We start from the raw sequence: 22,480 nt of genomic DNA on the forward strand, positions 1-22,480 counted from the left end.
AATGATCCATGACGTAGCACAAGCTTTCGCTCAGCTCTAAGGAAGAAAATATAATTTTCTTGATTTTCTATCCTTTTCTTTGAAGGTTTCTCTCTTACTCTTTCTATCTTTTCAGTGTGTTGTGTATCTCCCCAATGAATGCTCCATCATGTCAGTCTGCCTTGGCAACTTTCGATCCTCTTCAGTCAACCACGTTTCTGCTCGTTTCGCACATAAAAATTAATACGCATTTTTAATCGTCAGCAGTCCGGTTTACTGGCTCTCAAGCGCTCAACCGCTCAGTCGCTCAACTTGCTGTTCAGTTAGTCGCGTTTATGGTTACTGATTTATGCCAGAGTTATGCCGCAATGCCGCATGGGGCAGACGATTGCCCCGTTGCCAGTAGTTCATAAAAATTTGTCAACTTAATTGAACTTACAATTTTTAGAATTGTTTCGGTCTCGTTAATGCTCTCGGATTGAATTTTAGAATTTTTATCATGATTGAAATGGGCATTGCTCAGTAAATTTTACAATGCCACTTGGGCATGGCAGAGCCCAACCGAAATTACTCACAAATATGCAGTCGATGGGGTCGAACGGATGGTGTCGAGGTCGCGGAAACAACTCAGGGACGAGCCATAAGCGAATGACTTAATCTATCAGCAAATAAACCAAGTTTACATTAAAACAAACGTGCCAGTACGGCTCAAAGAACTGGAAGATTGTTTTTAAAGCTTCTTCGTTTTTATGTTGTTGCTTCTTTGAAAATTCCACAAATTCAGATGAGAGAATTTTGCATTAATTTACGATGCAGCAAAAGATCGCTAAACGATCACTTGTCCAGCGAATGGTTCCTCAATCGTCTGCAACCTGCGAGCAAGTACAATTATCCGCACTTTGTTGCCATCACCACATCACCCAAGCAGTCGTTCACCCAAGCAGTCGTCCACTCAGCCGGTCAGGCAGTCAAGCAGTCAGGGGAGGAGACCCTCAGGCAGCCCTAGCCCAGCGGTGTGCTCGGTTTTCAATTTGGTCATCCATTAGCTTTTATTGATTTTCGTGCAACATTTTTCTAATTTGCAGCCCCAAAAATGAATGCAAAAAGTTGCGTTACACCCAGCAGCCAGATTCAAAAGACACAAAGAGGAGGGCGGTGGGGCAGTGGACACTGGCCGGTGGAGACCAACCTTGGTGGCAAATATTGACTGGCTGAGTGACTGACTACTTGGGTGGTCTCTCGGCAGCTCGACAACAGGAGCATCATCATCATCATCATCATCATCAATGGAGGAGCACTCCGAAGGCTCTGTTTAAAAAATAAACTCAATTCGCTGGCATGTAAAGCAAATGAGGAGCGTTTTATGCAAAAAGAAAAGGCAAAATAAAAACGAAAACGAAATGAGAAAAATACGCAGGAAAATAAAACCACAATGAGAGAGCGAAGAGGAACTACCGATGGCTTGGATACCCTTTTGGCTTATGGTTTTTATGGAAGTTGCAGCAAAAATTGTATTGGTTTTTGGTTTTATTTGTTTTTCCGGAAGCATTTGGTTTGTTGGTGTTTCTGGGATTAGTTTTAATAGAAACCTGGCAAACAGTTCATACTTTTGTATGGAAGTTTAAGGCTTTAATCAATTGAAGCTTTAGTATTTTTAAATTTAAGAAGCGTCCAATTCTTCCTACAAGTTTAATTAAATTAAATCAGAGATCGATCGTGGTACTTTCCCTGTAAATAAATGTACAAAAAGAAAAAGGGAATTCAGTAAAATATGCAGCATAGACTGTAAAGAATCGAAAATACTTCTTTATGTGCGTTGCCCAAAGTACTCCTTGAAAGTGTAGAGGGAAAAATACAACAAAAAACTACACAAAAATTGCGAAACGAGTTGGCCATCAAGATCGAGACCATCAACTGGAGCAGCGATGGCTATCGATCAACGCTGTTCTGGGTCTGGTCTTGGCTTAAACCGTGGCACTGACTGGCACTGGCACTGGCTCTGTCTTGATTACAATCAATGAGAAAACGTAGCATAATCCCGCAACCAAACGAAAAAGATCACAAAACAAAAGGGAAGGACGGGAAAAAAGAAGTTCAGCCCCGAAACAGTTACAGAACCGTATGGATACGCTAATAACAAACAATTAGTAACTATCAGCACTGGCATTAAGCGGGCTCCCAGGATCCACGCGGCTGCTGACCCACATTGGAGGCGCCGCAGTTGCAGCCGGGAGGGATACTGCGATCAGCGAATGAGCCAAAGACCATCAAGCAGTCCAGTTCAGTTTGAGGCAGTTCAGGGCAGCATTTCATTAGGTTACACAGATCGAAACAGTTGAAAAAGTGGAGAAACATTTAATTTGGAATTACGAGCAACGCAAAAGGCTAAACGGGCAGAGAGTGGGGGAAGGCAGGACCTGGCTGGAGTGTGTGTGCGGTGGGTCCAGATCCTTGGACCTTAATTAGTAGACCTCTCCACTGATACACATCGTTGTACGAAATGGAGGAAAGTAAATGGAAGAGAGAGAGAGAGAGTCAGTGCGCGCGTGTCCCTTTTTTCTGTTTTTTTTTTGGCTACTGTCCTGCGGGATCAATTAGTACCTAGTGCTGATACCCCTTCCAATTGGCTCGCCACATTCGCCTCAAGGGTTAGCGTTGATACTGCGGTAGGTGAAAGTCGTAAACCGATTACACATTAGTTATGCTCATAAAAGATTGCTTGTTAGCTGGTTGTGGACAGGTCGCCGCAGCATCATCTCCAGAAGCCAAGTTCCATTATAGTCGCAGTCACAGTCCGCGATAGCATCACCTCGAACCAAAGTTATTGCTTACTTGTGTGTCTGTGTGTGTGTGTTTGTGTCCCCTGTTAGGAAAAACAAATTTCACATTTTCAGATAGATTGAATTATGGTCTGATGAGTCACAAGAATGAGCTAAGTGAAGGCGCACAGACGAAAATTATGACCATAAAGGACCTCCAAAAATACTAAAATAGTTTTTTATTTTTGAGCTGAGAATCTATGTGTGTGTCCTTTGTCTTAACTCTTGAAGTATTTGAAGAGGCAGAAGAAACTTTCCATTAATTAGCTAAAAATTTAATACATTAAAAATATGATCTAAAACATGCTTCCAGCGATGGGCTGACATAGCTAGTCCCCAAGTAAACTGGGGCCTGACATGACACTCTTTTGTGTAAATATATATTCCTGATTGGATGATGATCGCTGTGCACAGGCAGCCCATGAATATTTGAGCCTCAACGCACAGGACCAGTGCCAGTGCCAGTGCCAGTGCCAGAGGAATATCAGCTGGGCTCCATCTCCATACACACAAGTCATTGGGGAAAAGCAAATAAAATTATCTCATTACAAATTATGCCCTCAAACCCAGAGTGGCAGAAGAGAGCAGGAGGAGGAGGAGGAGTACAAAGGGAGAAATGTGAAGCTGAAGCTGAAGCTGAAGCTGGCGGAGATCTGGTTGCCTGGGTGGAGGAGCACGAGCAGACGCTAAATAGATTATGTCAAATGATCGAAATCACATCATAAATCCAATGCGGCACTGGGGTATGAGTATTGGGTATGCTGGATCAAGTGCCGCTGGGAGCGGAATGAATGCGTCCAAAATCAAATAAGCCAGGGCGGTGCAGTGTGGGCGTTGCAAGACCAAGTTGCAAGCTGCCGCTGCCGCTGCCTGCAGCCTTCTCCCCCGTATGTGCTCCGCCTGTGCCTCTTTAACACGTTTTTAAATGGAACCCAGCACCGGCATCGATTATTGTTTTGCATGTGGCCGAAAAAAACCAAAACAAAAAAAAACCGAAGAACAGAACTGAAACCGATATGAGAATTCCCCCCTGCCACTGTCCCTGCCTCGGTAGCCGACGGCGCTTTGAAGCTGCACCTTCGATCTCTCAAGCTGAGCTGATAACGCACCAGCACCACCACCACCGACACCACCAAAGACACCACAATTGAAGTGAGGCAGAGGTGGAGAGACAGAGAACCCCAGCCAAGGAGGTGCAGAAGTATGGAGAAAACAATAAAATATTGATCGGAATGAACAATAAATTCAATGCCTAAGTACTGAGCCATATTTTGTGGTTTCTGTTGTGGATTTGGATGGGGATTCGGTGGGGCATACGGATACGCTTAGTTTCGGCTCAGCTTGGTTCGGTTCGGTTCGATTCGGTTCGAGATTCTGCTGCCTCGACTCCCTCACACTTTGCGTGCAAAAATCGATCAGCGCGAAATGAAATTGAAGTTAAAACGCAGCGCCCCAGGGCCGAGGCCATATAGCATACCCAGATATATATCTCGGACTGGTCCCAAACTCCAGCAACAGCTCCAACAACAGCTCCAGCCGCAGCGGGCCAATGACTCCAAGGAGCTTCCTGGCGGGGCGGCTTTTGCGTGTGAATCTCCTTTGAAATTGGATAGATCGCAGCACAGGGAGGTACCGTCGGCGTATGACAGAGTGTTGGAAGGATCATTGTTCGTGTGACATTCCGGGGCAGAGCGAAATCAATTTGCGAATGGTTCAATGCTTTTCCGTACGCTGCACGCCAACCGACTAAAATGTGTAAAAAATTCATTTGCTTTGGCATACAAAGTCATCATCGACGTTGGACTCGTCGGTATCGGTTCGCTTCGGGTGATAAATTTTCAATTCGTTTGACTTGAGCGCGCATTCTCACCCACCCACACACCGAGGATGGATCCTCTCTTGCTGGTAGCGCAGCGAATCCAAGTTGACACTGCCGCACGGGCGACAAAGCAGCCTCATCATGGCCCATTGTGTGTAGTGCAACATTAGGTCATGCCGAATCAAGTGGGTAACACCTACAACTACAACCTTCAGCTACTACCTACTGCGCACCTCTCTCCCCTCCTGTGAGCGCTGTGCCCTGTGTCCTTTGACCTTTCCTGGCGCAGGACAATCGCTCTGTGCATACATTAAACACAATAACTCTTTGTGGCCGGTTCGCTTTCATTCATGCATCATCTTGGTGGGTCTGGGTCTGACTCTGGCTCTGGCTCTGGCTCTGGCCTGGGTCCTCCCTCACCATCCATCCATAAATATTCTCACACACATTGTAAGGATGTCCAGGCTCCTTGTCTTCCAGCCTGACATCTCCATTAGCAGTGGACAGCGCAGGTTAATTAACATTTCATCCAGCTTCCATGCGGACAGGAAGTGATTACCATATGAATATAACTCGAAATATGAATGAGACTTTTCTTTAACAAAGGTAACTCTATTCAAGTGGAAGACGATTTCGAACTCTTTAAACTTTACTAAATGAGGTATGAGACATTTTTTCGGTTCCATTTGATAATCGAACTCTCTTGGTTACCTTTCGAGTGCTCCATTGTGTGGTTCCCCACACCGCCATCAATAATCCCAGCTATCTAATTCCATTTAATACATGTGAACATTAACTCATACATGTGTATCTATGCCTCGAATATAATTGGGTGATTAATATAAAATTGGTAGGACTTCCTTTTTTATCTGAAAAATTATCAGTGGCTGAAAACTAATTCTGATAGGAAAGTTGACGGTAAGTAAGTTCCTACTACACTGTGGATCGGCAGCATTAGACTCCTAATAAATGTTCCAACAATTACAATTGAATTAGTTGAAGGTCCTTGGCAAATTGGCATGCAGATAATGTTCTAAATGCCATACAAAAATATTAAATTAAATGTTCTTGTTACATGCTCTTTGCAGCGTACTCTAGAGTCATGAAACGCACTGTAACTGGCTCAGCACTGTCGTTACATGAACCCGATATTCATATCTACCAAAATGATCGATAGAAGATCAAAAGAAATAAGGAATGGAAGAAATAATTGAATAATAGATATAAACGAAAAATTGTTATCTGAAGGAGATTTGTGGGGCGCCGTATAAAGGCCCAGACAGATAGTGCCGCCAACAGTTAGTTGAATTCAACCGGGAAAGCGACATGACCAGCAGCAGCAGCAGCACCCAAGTCAAGGCGTTGGCCTTGTTGACTCTTGTGGGCCTAGTGGCCGGAGCGTGCGCCGCCCTGCACCGGATACCCGTTCACCGCTCTGGGAAGTATGTGCGTACCCAACAGAGCCTCATAGCCGAACGGGAACATGTGTGGAGGAAATACAACCTTTTGCAGAGCAATGTCAGCAGTAACACCAGCAGCAGCAGCAGCAGTAACACCACCACCGCTGGAAACTACACCGTGGAGACCCTGTCGAACGTGTTGAATTTTCAGTACTTTGGCAACATCGGCATCGGAACTCCACCGCAGTATTTCCTGGTGCAGTTCGACACTGGATCCTCCAATCTGTGGATTCCCAGCGTGAATTGCCTGAGCATCGATTGCTTATATCACACAAAGTATAGCTCCGCGGCTTCCACGACATATCAGGCCAATGGGAGCGCCTTCTCCATTACCTATGGCTCGGGCAGTGTGGCGGGGACCCTCTCCACGGATGTGGTGACAGTGGCTGGGCTGAAAATTGTCGGACAAACATTCGGTGAGGCCACCACTGAGACCGGCACTAGCATGATGGGCGCCTCGTTCGATGGCATCTTAGGCATGGCCTACTCCAGCTTGGCCGTGGACGGGGTTCAACCGCCCTTCTACAATATGTGGAGCCAGAAGCTGGTGGACGCGCCGGTGTTCTCCTTCTACCTAGCCAACAACGGCACCTCAGAGGTCAGCTACGGTGGAGAGCTCATCTTGGGCGGCTCAGACGCATCGCTCTATGCAGGCAAATTAGTCTATGCGCCCGTCTCCAGCCAGACCTACTGGCAGTTCCAGGTGGATGGCGTCGCCCTGGGCGGCACTACCTTGTGCACGTACTGCCAGGCAGTGGCCGATACGGGCACCTCACTGCTCATTGCTCCGTACGCCATCTATGAGAAGATCCTTACGATGCTCAATCAGCGCATTAAGTGCGCAGACATTGCAGATCTGCCCACCCTGACATTCACCATCAGCGGTGTACCCTTCCAGATCCCGCCCAGTGCGTACATCGTGTCATCGGATGGTTCATGCACCCTGGGCATACAGTACATACAGGGCTCTGATTTCTGGATTCTGGGCGATATCTTCATTGGCCGGTACTACACGGAGTTCGATTTGGGCAACAATCGCTTGGGTTTTGCCTCCATGAACTCCGGGAGTGTTCTGGGAGCAGATATATGGAAGATCTGCTGCCTGGTAGCTCTTTTTGGACTGTGGAAGCTGTTTAACCTGCAAAACTAAACCTTAAATTTAATAATTAAATTCTTACGAGCATATTCCAGGCAGTGAATCATAACCCAAAGTAGATCGATTGGTGGCACATTAGTCATTTATTGTAGATAACATGAATATCAGTAGCCCATCGCTGTATTTATTAATTTTTTTTTTTTTGTCCCCACTCTCCATGTAAATAAACGATACGAAACCATATAAAATACATTTCTGTACATATTATGTACACATGTACACATAATGTCAATTCTACTTACAAATCCCACTCTGGAGTGGGAACGTTTAAGAGCGGCCCCCAACCTAATTGAGTTGCGGAGGGCCCTATGGCTTTTTGTTGGAATGTTTTTTCAGCTCCTCCGGGGATCAGCGATCGCAAATTGAGCGCGCCTAATTGGACCTCGTGATTTATTGTGAAAAAGAAACGGAAGACAGAGCCCAGAGAGAACAGAAATTGGAACTGATCTCAAACTGAAGCTGAAGTGAGGTAAAGTGGAACTCAATGAGCGCATTATTTATGTGATGTTATTTTTTGTGCTTTAGCTGGGGATTAGGACCCGGTCGGCTCCCACACGGGTTCGGTTCGAGATCTGCTTGGTTGGTGGCCCAGCTCCTTACGAATTCAGGTTCAGGATCACTGACTAATGAGTCCGGGTTACTCCACTTCGGGGTTAAATTTATTGATCAAGCAATTGCATCAACTCTCGACGCTCATCAAATACCAATAAAATATCATTTGATGTAATTGAGCCCAGGGCATCGATGGCTGGAATCCAACGCTCAGATCTCTGGGACCACCAGAATTTGACCCCAGGCTCTTTGAGATGAGACTCGGAGGCTGGCCGGGAAGGGGTCCTCATCTCTGTCTCGGGCCACGTCGAAAGCAATCTGTCTCATTAGCCGCAAAAGCTCGCCTTGATTTATGGCCAACTTGTAGTTGTTGATGTTGTTGTTGCTGTTGCTGTTGCTGGCCGTGTATCGGTTGTTAGCCGCTCAGATAAATCACATTCAAATATTTCACAATGCCTGTCCGAGGGGTTCAGAGGGTTGTATGGGGGGAACACCTTAACAAGTTGTCTGCTGACAAATCTCTAAACGAAATCAGTTAACAACTTAACTAATGATTATCAATACGCATTTCAAACAGCCACATAAAGGACACATCGAGGACTGCAGACCCGAAGCCAACGATACCCTTGCAGATCCAACGCTTCCATATGATATGCATTCACTTATTAACAGTTTATTTTTTATGCAAGCAAAATTAATTCGGGATCAATTCTCGACTTTTAAGTACTCAGTACAGCAATCAAACACTTTTTTCTCTGCGCTACAAACATCCCATTAGAATGTCAGTATAGCTGCAGCGTAAGGGTACATAAACGTTCGCGCTCGACAACATCGATAAGGTACCAATCCAACCCCACCCTCCGCCAAAAACGAACGAAGAAGCTCAAAAAGCCGCATGGTGCTCACAAACACAAGCACGCTTGCTGAGACACACACAGAAAGTTGAGTGCGCGTGTGTGCACTGGTAGATATAAGAAATAATCTTTGATAACGGCTTTGTCGCTTCGCACATCGGCATACTGTTGCTATCCTGCTCTGTTCTGTTATGTTCAGTGCTCTGTCGAAATATACAGCCACGCGAAAATGTTACTTCGTTTTTCTTTGATTGCTTGCGTTATGCACGAAACATATTTTCTGTTATTCGGATCTAAGCGAAAGCTACATATGTTAATGGAATCTTTTGGGCTTCATCAACAATCCAATTTATGACGAGTAGGTCTCATCTCCAGGTCGCCTATAAATTGCATTTGCTTTACTGCGATTATTTTTCTGCTGGTGTGCTCCGTTTTGCTTGAACCATAAATTTCTGCCCTTCTACCGTAAGGTTATACCATTTATTGGCAGCTCCGCAAACCCAACAGCCACGTGCGTGTGTGCGAGTGTTTCAAAATATGCAAATTAAATGTAAATAAGTTTTGCAACTATTTCTTGTTCTTTCTTTTCTTCTCATTTCTTTTATTTTTTGTGCATTTATCTTAATATATTTTATCGCAAATCGTTCGTCTTCGTCTGCGTCTCAGTCAGCGTACGCGTCTGCATTGCGTTCCTTACCTGCATAATCTCTGTTTGACGTTGTCGCTGTTTTGATACCCTTGCAGAGGAGAGTTTTATACCTTGCCCATTTTTGCTGTATGCACGCAAATGAAAATGCATCTTCCTTAATAATTTTGAAAACAAGTGAACTGATCAAAGTTAACTGTCAAATGACAATAGTTCTTACATCGTTTGATGGAGCAAATGATGTTTCCGCCACAGGGGTATTTAATCTTCGGTTCCTGTTTAACACTTGTACTTTTTTTGCGTGTCTCCTTCTGTTCGGTTTTTGTTTTGCATTGCGAGGCTGCGTGAGTTTAACGGTTCTCAACGCGTTGATAAGCGTCGATTATCCCAATTGAATTTTATCAACGTTTTTGCATATCGAAGCCAAAGCCATTATCGGCAAAAAGATACTTAATCATTGTTGCGATTGTGGAGCATTAATGATCGCTTCGTTTGGGTGGACATGGTACAACATACAGAGAGCATGTTGCTGGAGTTGGATTGTATTGTACCCAGAATGATCTCTCAAAACGACAAAAAAACTACAAAAAGAGAGATTCATCTCATCAATTTCGGAGAGATTTCTTAATTAAGAACTCGATACTGTTCGTGATCAACAATTGTAGTTGTTTGATATGATTAAATTATATTATTCTGCAAAATATAATCTCTGAAGATGCGATGTTTTCCCATGGATATTTCACTTATTGATCGATTGCACAAGACAAAACCTATGCAAAAGCACACACATTATCGATGTAAAAGGAATGCCACTTTCGATCAATTCAATCAATGTGGCAATTATAAAATTGTTTATTATGGAAGTGTGGCCCCATAAGTGAGAGATAAATCAATGGGATAACCGCGATAAAGAGCGTCTCGCATTGGATTCGCCTCTCGTTTCGTTTCGTTTCGTTTCGTTTAGATTCGATTCGATTCGCTCCAGTTCGTTGCGAGCTTCGGCTGGGGCCTACATCGATAAGGATAACTAGTTTTGAGGCCTGCTGCCTGCAGCCTGCTGCCCGCCACCATGCGCCCTAAGTGATTACAGTTTATGAGTTATTGTAAAGAGCAGTGGAAGGGGATGGGGAAGAGGAGCAACAACTACGCGTATGTGTACCATCAGATATTATTTACTTTAATCTGCCACATCGGACCGACTTAATTGCAAAGTTGTTGGGGGAAAAGTCCTGGGTCGAACAGCCACAGTCACAGCCCCTGTCACGCATGCGGCACACTTTTGCGCCCCGAAAAATGTGTAATTTGTAGCAATTTTGTGAAGCTTGAAAGCCAGCTTGCAACTGCCACAGCGCGCTGCTGTGCCCAGTGCGTACGTTTTGATAACAACAAGAGGTAAAACTGGGTCAAAGTTTTATAGTCGGACTTTTGGAATCGCTTGGAATCGGGCCATAAATGAAAATGACGTCGATCCCATGGCCCCGCTCTCTGCGCACCCAGATCTTGCTGGTGGTGGTGGTGGTGGTGGTGCCACAATAAAAATTTAGTTTAATGAAAGTGTTTTCGGATGCACCGATATTTTTGTGGCAGTCATTTTTTTTGATGGCTTGATTGCCTGTGCTGTGGATTATGATATATATGCACATACATACATACAAAGCCTGGTAGCTGGAATCCAGCGGATATTACGAGATGAGCAGCATCGAAGCGCGTTGAAAGTGGATCGTCTTACCTTGGCATTTATGGCATAATTTTGCATCATCAGCGGGGACAGATACGACAGATACTGCTGTACCTATGCATGTCTCCGTAACTCCCATGGCAATCATCATCAACAGTAGCCATCCCAGGAGTACAGAGTACAGAGCCCAGAGGCCCCAATACCCCGAAGGACATTGAGGGGCCATCAAACAGGATGCTGATTAAATGGAAAGTTAATCAATTAAATCCGCTTAACAAGATCAAAGTCTGGGGCCAAAGCTTACTGCTCGGCCCACTTAATCGAGTCTGGTTACGGCAATAATACGCCCGAGAGACTACCCGACGAATGCCGGACTACTATCCAATCTCAATTGCCATCCCTCTGGTCGGTCAAGTGACTTAATTAGCATGCCACAAAGTGTATCCTAAAGATGCTTCACGAAATCGAATCAATCAAAAATGCAAAAACTCTGCCAAAAGAAAACGATGCAAAAGGAATATATGGCTTGATGGCAGAAAAAAAAAACTTTCTTTCTACTTGGAAAGTTTCGGAAGGCCAACATTTGGCTGCCTTAAAAGGCAATACATCGTGGATCGATGGATGCGGTGCCAAGGAGCATCATAACTGAACTAATTGAAATATTCTTAATCGTGATTCTGGTAGCGTACGCGAGAGATCTGATGATGCATTTAATCCGGGAAACCAAGGCAGGGCGCAGGCCATGGATGCAATTTAGCGTTAACTAAAAATAAATCCAATGGCATGGGAATGGATCGATGGGCTGCGATCGATCTGTGGCAGAGTGTGCGCCTCGTTAGGACCTGTTTTCCTGGTGTGTCCTTAACGCTTAACAAGGTGGGCGAGGCCTGAGCCTGGACCTGAACCTCAAAGAAAGTTAATTTCTTGAACTCAAAGTGAAGCTACTGCTTGGTCTTCGTTTGGTTTTTGTTTTTTTTTTTGTTTTTTGGGGCAAACGCGCCAAGTCGTTGAGATTAAAGAGCTGCCGTTTAGTGGCTACTTAGGCGGCGATAAAAAGCGACGTGAAATTGCATTAAACGGCATGCCCCCAATGGAGAAATGAACCAACAGCAGCAGCAGAAGCAGCAACAGATACACGAGGAGCAGAGCACAACTGTTCAACTGGTTGAGGCTTCTGCCTGCGTGGATTTGGGGCAAGCTTAACAAGCTTGTAAGCTTAAATGGGTTTTTAAAGAGCTGCCGCAGTGCGAGATGCCCCTGCAGAAAGCAAATGCAAAAGGCCACATAACAGCCATCCCCGCGAGTTAATAATCTGCACAGCAGCCAGCCACAACGGCCACAACAGCAGCAATTACAAGTAGCTTTGGAGATTGGAAATTGCGGATCGATAGTTAACGGGGGGGCGGGAAGGCCCCCAAGATGAGCGCCGACAATTCCGGCCAGGAGCTGTAGGAGAGGTGGATAGACAGACCTCTGCACAGTGGGTAATTTTTATTGACAATCCCCCCCTCGTTCAGTTCATTCAGCCGAAAGCAGCAGGAAAGATACCAGACTAATGCTATTAAGCCTTCATGATCATCAACATTCTGGCAGCAGGTACATCACTCACTCTGACTGAAGATCGGGCACGATGACGGCCCCGGCCCCGGCAGCATCATCATCTTCTTCTGTGGCTGCAGCGCAAAGCAATAGCCGCCACGCTGGATGGCTGGATGGATGGATGGATGGATGGATGGATGGATGGCCATGACCATAGCTAGCCCCCGTCATGCCAACAATCTGTCCAAAAGCGATAAAGTTATAATGGTGCAAATGTCGGACACAGTTTTTGAAATGAACGCAAGAGCAGGAGGCAGGAGGCAAGAGGTAGGAGGTAGTCAGTACCCGCCAGACACAACCAACAGGCAAAATCATAGCAGGCCAGGCAGAGCCTCACAGTCATCATCGTCATCGTCATCATCATAATCATTATCTTGACCATCATCATCATAATCATCTAAGTCGACGCGTCTTAGGCTTAAAGCAAGTTGATATAACAGAATGGGGCATGTGAAAGACTTTATCGCGATGCAGCCACTGATGTGTCTGTGCTGCCTCCTCCGATGTGGAGTTTGAAAACTGTTTACAAACTGTCTGACAGAGTTTTGACTGCTGGTTGGCAGTGGCAGTGGTGGTGGTAGTGTTGCTGCTTCTGGTGGTTCGGTGGCTCAGTGGCTCACTGGTTGATGTCGCCGCTGTTGTTTTAGTCGCCGCAAGACGCCGCAGCAGCAGCATGGCCCCAACCATGATGATAGACTGATCTTGAACCTGAACCCAAAAACCAGAACACAAAACCCAGAACTCAAACCCAAGCACAAACCCAAACCCAAACCCAAACCCGAACCAGATCTTGCCTTGATCAGGATGATGTAGTCTCCTTGTACTAGCGCTCCAGGCGATAACATGCTGTGTCCTGTGTGTGCTTTGTGCCGTCTTTACGGATGAGAAAAGGGCGGCACAGTGGGCGTGAAGGCGTCAAGACGGCGCTTATGAGTAGCCATAGGAAAGTTTTGTGGAAACCAATGAACTTCATTGAGGAAAGTAACGTTTGAGCGAGCCAGTGGATCGAGTGATTGATCAATACTCCCACTTGAAGAGCAGCTAAAGAAGCCATTGATACCGTGATTCTCTAACATCTTGTTCCACTGTACATTGAAGATTTCTGGGCAGCGAATCATCATATCCCCATCATTTCAATTACGCATGCCAGCTGCATTAGAGATAGACGTGCGTTATTACCGAGATATGTATATGGATGGTCCGATACCGTGCGGATCAATCGCTCAATCTGGACTGACTGGAAGACTGGAAGCGTTTGGATCTAAACACCTTCTCGGAAGGATGGATTGAACGAAGGTGGTGCCCTACCACTTGGCCCATGGCATAGGAATCAATCTGTCTTAACCGAGAGAACACTGCAATTTTCTGCCGCAGCCGTAGCCGCAGCCGCAGCAGGTCAGGCGCCCCGAGGTGCAGGCGGCTATTTGCACAGTGAAGAGAGCATTTTTCGGAGTCATAATTTAGGCGCGGGCGAGTCATATATCACAGTTGCAGAACACTGAGATTGTAGCTGGAGACTGGGGACTGTAGACTGTAGACTGTAGACTGGAGTTGGGGCTGTGATATATGGCAGCAGCCTAATGATAATGACGTGTCGCAAAAGCCGCACTCTGCCTAGATCTGTGTATCCTTTGGATGCGCCCTCTCAGGTTCCGCACCATTGAGATTTGAGTGTGGCAAGAGGTGTATGGAGTTTCTTATCGGGCCCATGGCATGTGGAATTATTGATTTAAATTTGTTGTCCGTTTGCTTCATATTGATTGACGCGCGTTTGACACACTCGGCAAATGTTGACTTTTGGCGACTCGCGGCTTATTGACACAGGCCCCCCCGGCCCCTGTCCCAGACGATCATCGATCGACATAGTTATGCAAGTACCATAACACCCACGCAGTCGCTTAACCGATTCCCCGATATCGTTCCCGAATCATTTGTAAATAAACAAAACCCCGAAAGAGCCCAGAGAGAACCGGCAAGGGGGTATGCAAATAATTCCACTGAAGTATCTCCCTTGCCACGGGTCACGGCGATATCAGTTCCAATGTCCGTCCACCGTACCGCCACCTCCTCATCCATAAAAATCGTAAGCCCCGCGCCAAATCTTCCTCAAACACGGCACAGGCATGACATTCCCTTGTGCGGCGACAATCCGAGACGGGGCTGCGGCTCTGTCTGTCGCTCGGGTTGTTCAAGTGAATTTGTCTCTCTGCTTCGGGTGTGGGTGTGGGTGTGGGTGTGATTATCTCCATGGCAGGGTGTGTATATAGGAATTCTTTTCATTTATCATAGATATATGTATGTATATCTATCCATATCGCTATCTATCCAGCTATTTGCCTAACCAAGTGGTTTACATTGCTTTGGACTTTGGCTTGCGGAAATGGCAAATAAATGCACAATAAGTGTGTCATACCAGCCCATCCGATATCGAAAGCATTTCCATAGATACAGATACAGATACAGATAAATGGATCAGAGAAGAGTTAAAGGCCAAGAGATCTCTTGCCCCATTCGATGCACCCAAAGAGAATGCTCAAAGTGATCCTTCATCGATGGCCAGCGACAGTTTACGATGCGCCCCGCACAATTCAAATTCTAACAAACTGTACATCATTGGGGTGACAGTGGAATGGTGGAATGTATCCAATGTACGTGTATTATGCATCGCCCCTCACTATGCACTGACGATCGGCATGGCATCGAGATGGCTTTGGGATCATCAGCATGCATGCATAAATATATTGACAATATCCTGTGCACACAAAAGTCAGCCAAAAGGGCAAAGAAAAGATTCTTGGATGTAGTTTATCACATTGCTCACATCAAACGATCATAAACTATTTTGTCTTCTGTCACTTGGATGTATTTTCGGGGGCCAAGAAAGTGATGGGGAACTTCTGTGAAATGTTTCTCTCTCTTTCCTATCGTTATGGTTTGCTCACCCGATCAATCCGATCGGCTTGTTGTTTGCATTTTTGATTGATCGCTTCATACGTTGCACAAAGAATGAGAGTACAAAAAATGTAAATCGGCTGCGAACAGAACCAAATCATCAGAAAATCAGACAGAGAAAGAGAGATTCGAATGGAAGCCAACAGACCAACAGCCAACAGCCAACAGCCAAGACATTGGCATCGATCATCATTTGGCGGTTTGACGATCAGCACCACGTCGATGAAGATGATGAAGATGATGATGATGATGATGCGCGGCCGTTGATAATCAAATCAAAGGCACTGCCCCTGATCAGATCAGACGAGGAAAAGAAAAGGAGCTCCAGCAAACCATCATAATTTCACCTGTATGTAAGTAGCGTACGAATGTACGCATGTCCTGTCCTTTCTTTTTGAGTCTGGGATGTACATTCGGGTTGATCTACCTACGCAACGATCAGCGAGGGTCGCTCGACAATCGACAATCGATGCATAATTAAATTTAAACAAATCAAACTGCCATTGCAGCAAAGGAAACAGAAATCAAGTTGTACATTGGGACCACCAGAGAGCTCGCTGTGGTGTGGTTTGCTTTGGTTTGCTTTGGTTTGGTTTGGTTTGTGGCGCAAGTGAAATAATTTGCTGGGCCAACGATCCGATCCGATCCGATCCAATCCATCCGATGTGATCGCAGAGAAGAGTAAAAGAAGCACCAGATCAACCTACACACATACAGAGACAGAGAATCAGAAGCTGCTGCAGAAGCAAAAACAAGTACATTGTATTGACGATCACATCGGATCGCATCGCATCGGTTCCTGGTCTTCGGGTTTTCTGCGGTGTCTGTCTGTCTGCCCGTCTTTCTGTCTGTCTTTCGATCGTAGGACGATGTCTTTCGGTGGCTCCTGTCTCCGCTGATCGTTTAATCTAGCGCTAAAGATCAAGCGACCTCGTCGTCTTGCGTCGTCGTCGTCGTCGTCGTCGTCGTCCCACGTTTGGCCAGAGTCCAAAATGATTGAATTGTGTCTCGCTGTCGATCAGTGCGTGAGTCGATTGGCCCCGACCAGCCCAGAGATCGGGCCAGAGATCGCCAAGCCAAGTACTGGAAATGGGGGGGATGGGAACTGGGTACTGGGCACTCGAGTCATCCTCCAACCATTCTCCATTCTCCATCCTCCATTCGTGGGTTTGTATGCAAAGCAATGAATCGGTTTGGCTCTTTTGCATAATATTGTGGCTCGATCGCATGCAAATATCCGATATCTACCCCTGACTTTGAGTCCTGTTTCCGATCGCTGTCTGTCGCCGTCGCAGACTTTCACAGTTTTATAACAAATTTGATTGAATTGCCATTGGTGGCCAGGCCGTTTAGTCTCCTGGGTCTCCCAGTCCACTCTCCACAGTCCCCATTCCCATTCCAGTCCCAATTCGAGTTTTGAGTCTGAATGTCTCTGTCGCCTGGCGATGCCGCCGATGTCTGCACCTTGCAAATGATTATGAATTGATTTTTGATTGCAGTCTCTCCTACCGGCATGCATATCATATCATATGCGAATGAGATTGATACAGAGAAACTGGCACTGCGACTGCGACTGCGACTGGTACTGGTACTGAGACTCTGCCTTGAGGGTTACCGTTGTGCATACATTTGCATGAGCGATCTTCATGGCCTCAGCTGCTTCCACAGATGATGTAGGACTTGGTAATTAGCACACGTGTGCGTGTGTCTCTGATCTGTGTCTTTGATCCGCAAAATAACTATGGCAATCGCACGTCCGGTTTGGGCTCTCGGCAAGATCGTTGCACAATGATTGAGTCATCAGCCGACTAGACTTTGCCATCGATCATGGTACATGCATATGTAGAATCCTTTGTTGCGTGGGTTGTTCGGTGTCTTGCCAGGTAGCCAAAATACATTTTAATGAAGTGCCCAGCGGCCAGTAGAGAATCCAATCACTAATGTGCCTTAATGTGTATGCAAAACTCACACACGGGACACGGCACACGTGTAGATACATTGATAATCATCATAGATCATCATAGATTGCAGCTCATAGTGCTCCAGGGAATAGTCCCCGTGCAAATCCTGCACGTGCTTTGCTCTAGGGAGTTGTGCAGGTAAATGCAGCATTGCGATAAGGAATGTCTCTCCTTCACACAGTAGATTTTGATCACGGACTCTGGACTAAGGAGAGTTTAAGAGGCAGAGAGAGAGAGAGAGAGAGACTGCTGATGTCCCCAGATAACGCGGAAAGATGCCATCGCTCTCTGGGTGTTGGCTTTTTCAAAGAAAACCCTGCAAAAGTTCAGCAAAGTGTTTCCTTTTCCGAGTGTGATTTTTTCTATGTTTTCCCGAAGTGTCGTCACTCCTGGAATCCCCCTGCAGGCAGGGGCTGCAGGCTGTCCCCACTATCTGGATGAACATTCGATAGAAGCTGCAATCGAAACGGTCAGTGGCCGGAGGCATAATCTGGGACCAGCATCTCCTATCTGCTTGAATTATCCCCAAGCTCATTGCGTGGACTGATAAACTTGCATGTAGAGACGTCAGAGATATGAAGAAATCCCCCATGCCATGCCCCACTTCTTGGTTCTCTCCAGATGATGAGAATTAAATCGATTTCTCATGTTGCCGCCGAGTAGGCTGTGGGCTGTGGGCTGTGGGCTGTGGGGAGAGTGACGACAGCCGGTAGATCCTGTAAAGAGGCAGAATTTTGCGATTAGCCAAGTGGCAAGTTGATGCTGCTGTTGATTTCATTATCAACATCATTATCAGCATCCTCGGTGCGCGGCCATAAGATGATGTAAGATATATGAACCGATAAATAAGAAGCAACAGATCGACGATCCACGGCAAAGGCCTGTACAAAAAAGAGAGAGCGAGCGAGAGCAACTTTATTAGAGCCTCTTGACATGATATCCGATATCGAATCGAATCGAATCGAAACGGAGAAGCTGCCGCTGCCGCTGCCGCTCCCGTATCGGCTGCCAAAATACATTAACAAGCTGAACAGAAGATCAACCGATCAGAAGATCACAAGATCAGCAGATCACAAGATCAACAGATCAACAGATCAACCGATCAGTGCAATTAAAATGTTATCGCTGTTTGTTGTTTCACGTTGACGCGGCGATAGAGTGTGTGGAGAGTGTGGAGAGAACACTTCCTGTACTCCTGCACTGCATATCAGATGGAATCCAATGCCAGCAGTCAAGCCGTTTGCCAGTGCACTGCAGGCCCTGTAAGTGTCTTCCCTTGGCAAGTGTATCCCCTAGTCGGCGGTGGGGCATAGAGTGTGCTGTGTGGTGGCGCGCAGTCCCAATGCTTGTTGCTTCACGCCTTTGGCATTTTCGCTGAAAACTTAATTTAATTAATTGCCAAACACACACACATACATTCATATTTACCCATAAAAGCCAAAGCGACCTTCTCTACCCATTCCCCCATTCGCATTGCCATTTGCCATTTGCCATTCGCAGTTGCAGTTGCAGCTACACTAAAAATCCCATTCCCATTCCCATTCGCAGATTCGCAGATTCGCCTCTGGTCCCCACTCGAGGCGCAAACTTGAATAATTGGAAGTTGAAATCATTTAAAACTGATTCGCTTTACGAGCCCTTTTGCACTCGCCTTTATGATTGGCAATTAATTAGGCCAAAACGCACGAATGCGAAAATGCTGGCCGATCGATGTCGATGCCGATGCCGATCGAACTGCAGCGTGATCGTGATCGTGATGCCTTGGGTTATTTGTTTTTACAGCTACCGTATGTACATACATACTCGTATATACTCGTATATGGGTCCTTCGATTTGTTTGCTTAATTAATCGCAGCTGTAATAACAATAACAGGGCAAGATCGTTCGATGTCCGATCTCTCCAGGCATGAAATTAGTTTCTCCTGCCAGACTGCGCCCCGACTGACAGGTCCTGGGATCGATCCTCGATTCGCCTGCCAATCGATTAGTGCGCGCAATTGCACTTCAATGTCGATTGTGGCAACGTTGATTCGTTGATTGTTTACCCAATTGTTCTGGCCCTCACACTTGGCCTTTGTCCGGGCATTCGCTATGGCAATAATATTTTCTAATCATAATACGAGCAACTGCTCTACGGCCATGCTAATCCTTTCCTTTATTCCTTACACTTCTCCACGGCCAGGGATACACTCAGACGTGTGTGGGCTGCGCCAGCGCGGGATTAGGTCACGATGATGCATTTTGGCATGAAATGAGAATGGGAATGGGAATGAGAATGAGAATGGAAATGGTTATAAGAATTTCCACAAGAATGGGAAATACCTCGAAAGATCACACGGCAAACAGAAGAAATGCGTTTTTTATTGTAATAACGAAACATTCTTTTTGTTGTTTCATTCGGTCTGTGTGTGTTTTTTGTTGGGCAACTTCTAAGCCAAGGCAAAACGCAAACGAACGTGCCAAGCGACCAAGAGGGACCACCCTAAAGGCAGTGAGAGGAAGGACTCTTCCAACAATTTATTGCCATAGACCCAAGACCCGATCCGACACTTAGGACTCAGACTCCGATCTAGACCTAATTCCTCCAACCCTCTGCCCTGTCTTTGACCCTGTGTGTTGTACCTGGGGCGAAAGGATCTTTGCTGCTCTGCATCTTGGGCACTTCATTTCAATTTTAATTAGAGCATCGCCTCGATCTGCATTTTCCCCCACACTCCCTCTCTCTCTCCCACTCCACCTCGAACTCTCTTTTCCCATTTTCATTACATTTTTCCTCAATTTTGTGCTGCGTTCTTTGTCGGCTCTTCGATCGATCGGGATCGGGATCGGGATCGGCTTGGCTCCTTAGATCATTCCTATGGGGCAGACACTTTCGTTCGCTTCGATTATAATTAGATGGCAAAATGCCGCCGAATGAAATTGATTGTGAAATTATTTTCGTGTGTGCCACCTTTGTTTTTGGTGTTGATTGCTCCTCGTTCTCATTCTCCGCTGCGAGGTTCCCTCGAGTGAAACTGAAACGATGTCATCGATGTCCACAGTATCTCTGTGTCTGTGCGTGTGTGTGTGTGTGAGTGGCGCTCGTTTATTTATAATAGCAGGTAATATTCGTGCATCTGGTAATTGGATAATTTTCTAACCACCTATAAATGGGGGAAAAGCTGGGTGCGAGTGTCGGCTGCTCTTGGATCTCTTTTCATTCAGATTTCTCAGGGCTAGAGTCCTGCCCGCGAGAGAATATTTCTGTCCAGGCACTTTTTTGCATGTAGAATAATAAAATGTAATATATACAATTATTCGAGGAATTCCTTAAATAATGTCAACGGTCTGTCGAGAGTGTTTTTCAAATGGTTTTAGCTTAATTTTTTTGCCATGTTTTGTCTGATCTTGTATTTTTTCGTAACTACTCGAACATCCCTCGTTCTCGCGGCTGGCTTAGCCACTTGTTGTTCTCATTCCACGTCTGATTCCATAGGCCGATGTATGCAAAATATGCCGACACAAATCAAAAATTAAATCGAGCTAACGAGCTCCATGGAAGCCCACCGATTCCGCTGCCAATTCCGTCTGCGCATGCGCGGAAGCCACCAGGGACCAGCCACCAGCCGCCAGCGAAAGACCGAAGGTACAGTACAAATTAGTTGAAAATCTTTATTGGCGACAGTTGGGCATCCGAGGGTCTTTGTGTTGCCCCCAACTAGCTGCAGTTGCCGCTGGGAGCTTGGGAATGAGAATGGGGCACGGACAGTTGGGAATGGAACTGTTGCACTTGGCTGGCAAAATGTTTTAGCCCCGGAAAGGACAATGCCTAAGCCACTTAAGTGGTCACAGCCCCTGGATAAACACACTGACAACGAAAGGGATGCATTTCCCTGAAAGGATTGTGATTGTGATTGTGAGTTTTGTCCGAGTGTCCAGTGGGCGTTCCAGAAGCTGACCACAGATGATACATGTCAAAATATTTCGATGGAAGTGCGGAAGAGTTGAGCTGCAGTTCCGATTTGTATACCGATTCCAAGTACAAGATGGGATTGCCAACAGGAAGTCAGGCGAAAGACTGCACCCGACAGAGGAGAGATCAATTGACATTACCAGGAATCAGAAATCAGACAGGAATCAGGACGGGGGAAGAGGGTCGACGTAGATACCAGCATAAATATAATTTTGCCATTGCTTTTGGCATGCGTCTGGCTCGTGTTTGTGGATGGAGCGAGAGATGCTGGTACAGACAGAGACAGAGACAGAGACGGAGACCGCAACAAGTCCCAGTAGGGAAATTAATTTCATCTTCAGGGCCCAGGTGTGTGTCCAAACAATGCTTTAAATGTGTACGAGTCTGCCAGTCAAGGCTAAAAACAACATCTGGGACGTTGACTGGCACTGCGCACTGCGCACTGGGCACTGGGCACTCGTGCCATTTTCGCTAATTGTGTATAAATATTTGGCCAACAAACAAATGAGCAACGGGCCATGGTCAAATGCGGACAAAGGACCCAGAGACAGAGAGAGGTCTGCGACAATTAGAAACTGCTTAGCTTTGTCCTCGGCACCCCGGAGCATGAGCTGAGCCCAGCCCAGCATGCTAATAGCAGTTAAGAACTCGCAGGGATACGATTCCCGCACATATTCCTGGCTCATTCCAAGGTATTTTCGAGCTGCGATCTGTCGTGTTGTGCGGTCCCAAATGGCCCATACACCAGCATTGTTCTCGTGGACAATGTTTTGACCGCATTGCCAAACCAAAATATATAGCTATATCCATCCATCTCCATAGAGGCACGACCCCCGAGTTCACGTGGCAAACAAAGGGCGCAAAAAAAACCCTCACTCCCTCACACTGGTGGTCTGGTCTCTCTCGCTGCAACTGCCAAACGTATGTATCTCTATCTCTCAGTGTGTCTTCTGTGCTTGTCGCGTTTTAGATGCGTGACATCTTATTTGTTTCGAAGAGACATCGTTTTGTGTCTCTATTATGGTCAGAGCTAGGGTCCTGCATACGGGGCTT

At 46.1% G+C, this 22,480-nt stretch overlaps 1 protein-coding gene across 1 annotated transcript; it reads left to right on the top strand.

Annotated features, from left to right (window-relative positions):
* Positions 1–5,914: 5,914 nt before the first annotated feature.
* On the top strand, positions 5,915–7,298 carry LOC117590505 (lysosomal aspartic protease). The gene has a single exon (XM_034283167.1). The coding sequence runs from the start codon at positions 5,944–5,946 to the stop codon at positions 7,225–7,227; it is 1,284 nt and encodes a 427-aa protein (XP_034139058.1). The 5' UTR covers positions 5,915–5,943; the 3' UTR covers positions 7,228–7,298.
* Positions 7,299–22,480: the final 15,182 nt, after the last annotated feature.

The sequence above is a fragment of the Drosophila guanche genome, unplaced genomic scaffold (genome assembly GCF_900245975.1).
Source record: "Drosophila guanche unplaced genomic scaffold, DGUA_6, whole genome shotgun sequence".
In the NCBI taxonomy this organism is placed as follows: Eukaryota; Metazoa; Arthropoda; class Insecta; order Diptera; family Drosophilidae; genus Drosophila; species Drosophila guanche.

What these genes read in the sequence shown, in the direction of transcription:
- LOC117590505 (XM_034283167.1), top strand. Translation starts at nt 5,944, where the DNA reads ATGACCAGCAGCAGCAGCAGCACCCAAGTCAAGGCGTTGGCCTTGTTG.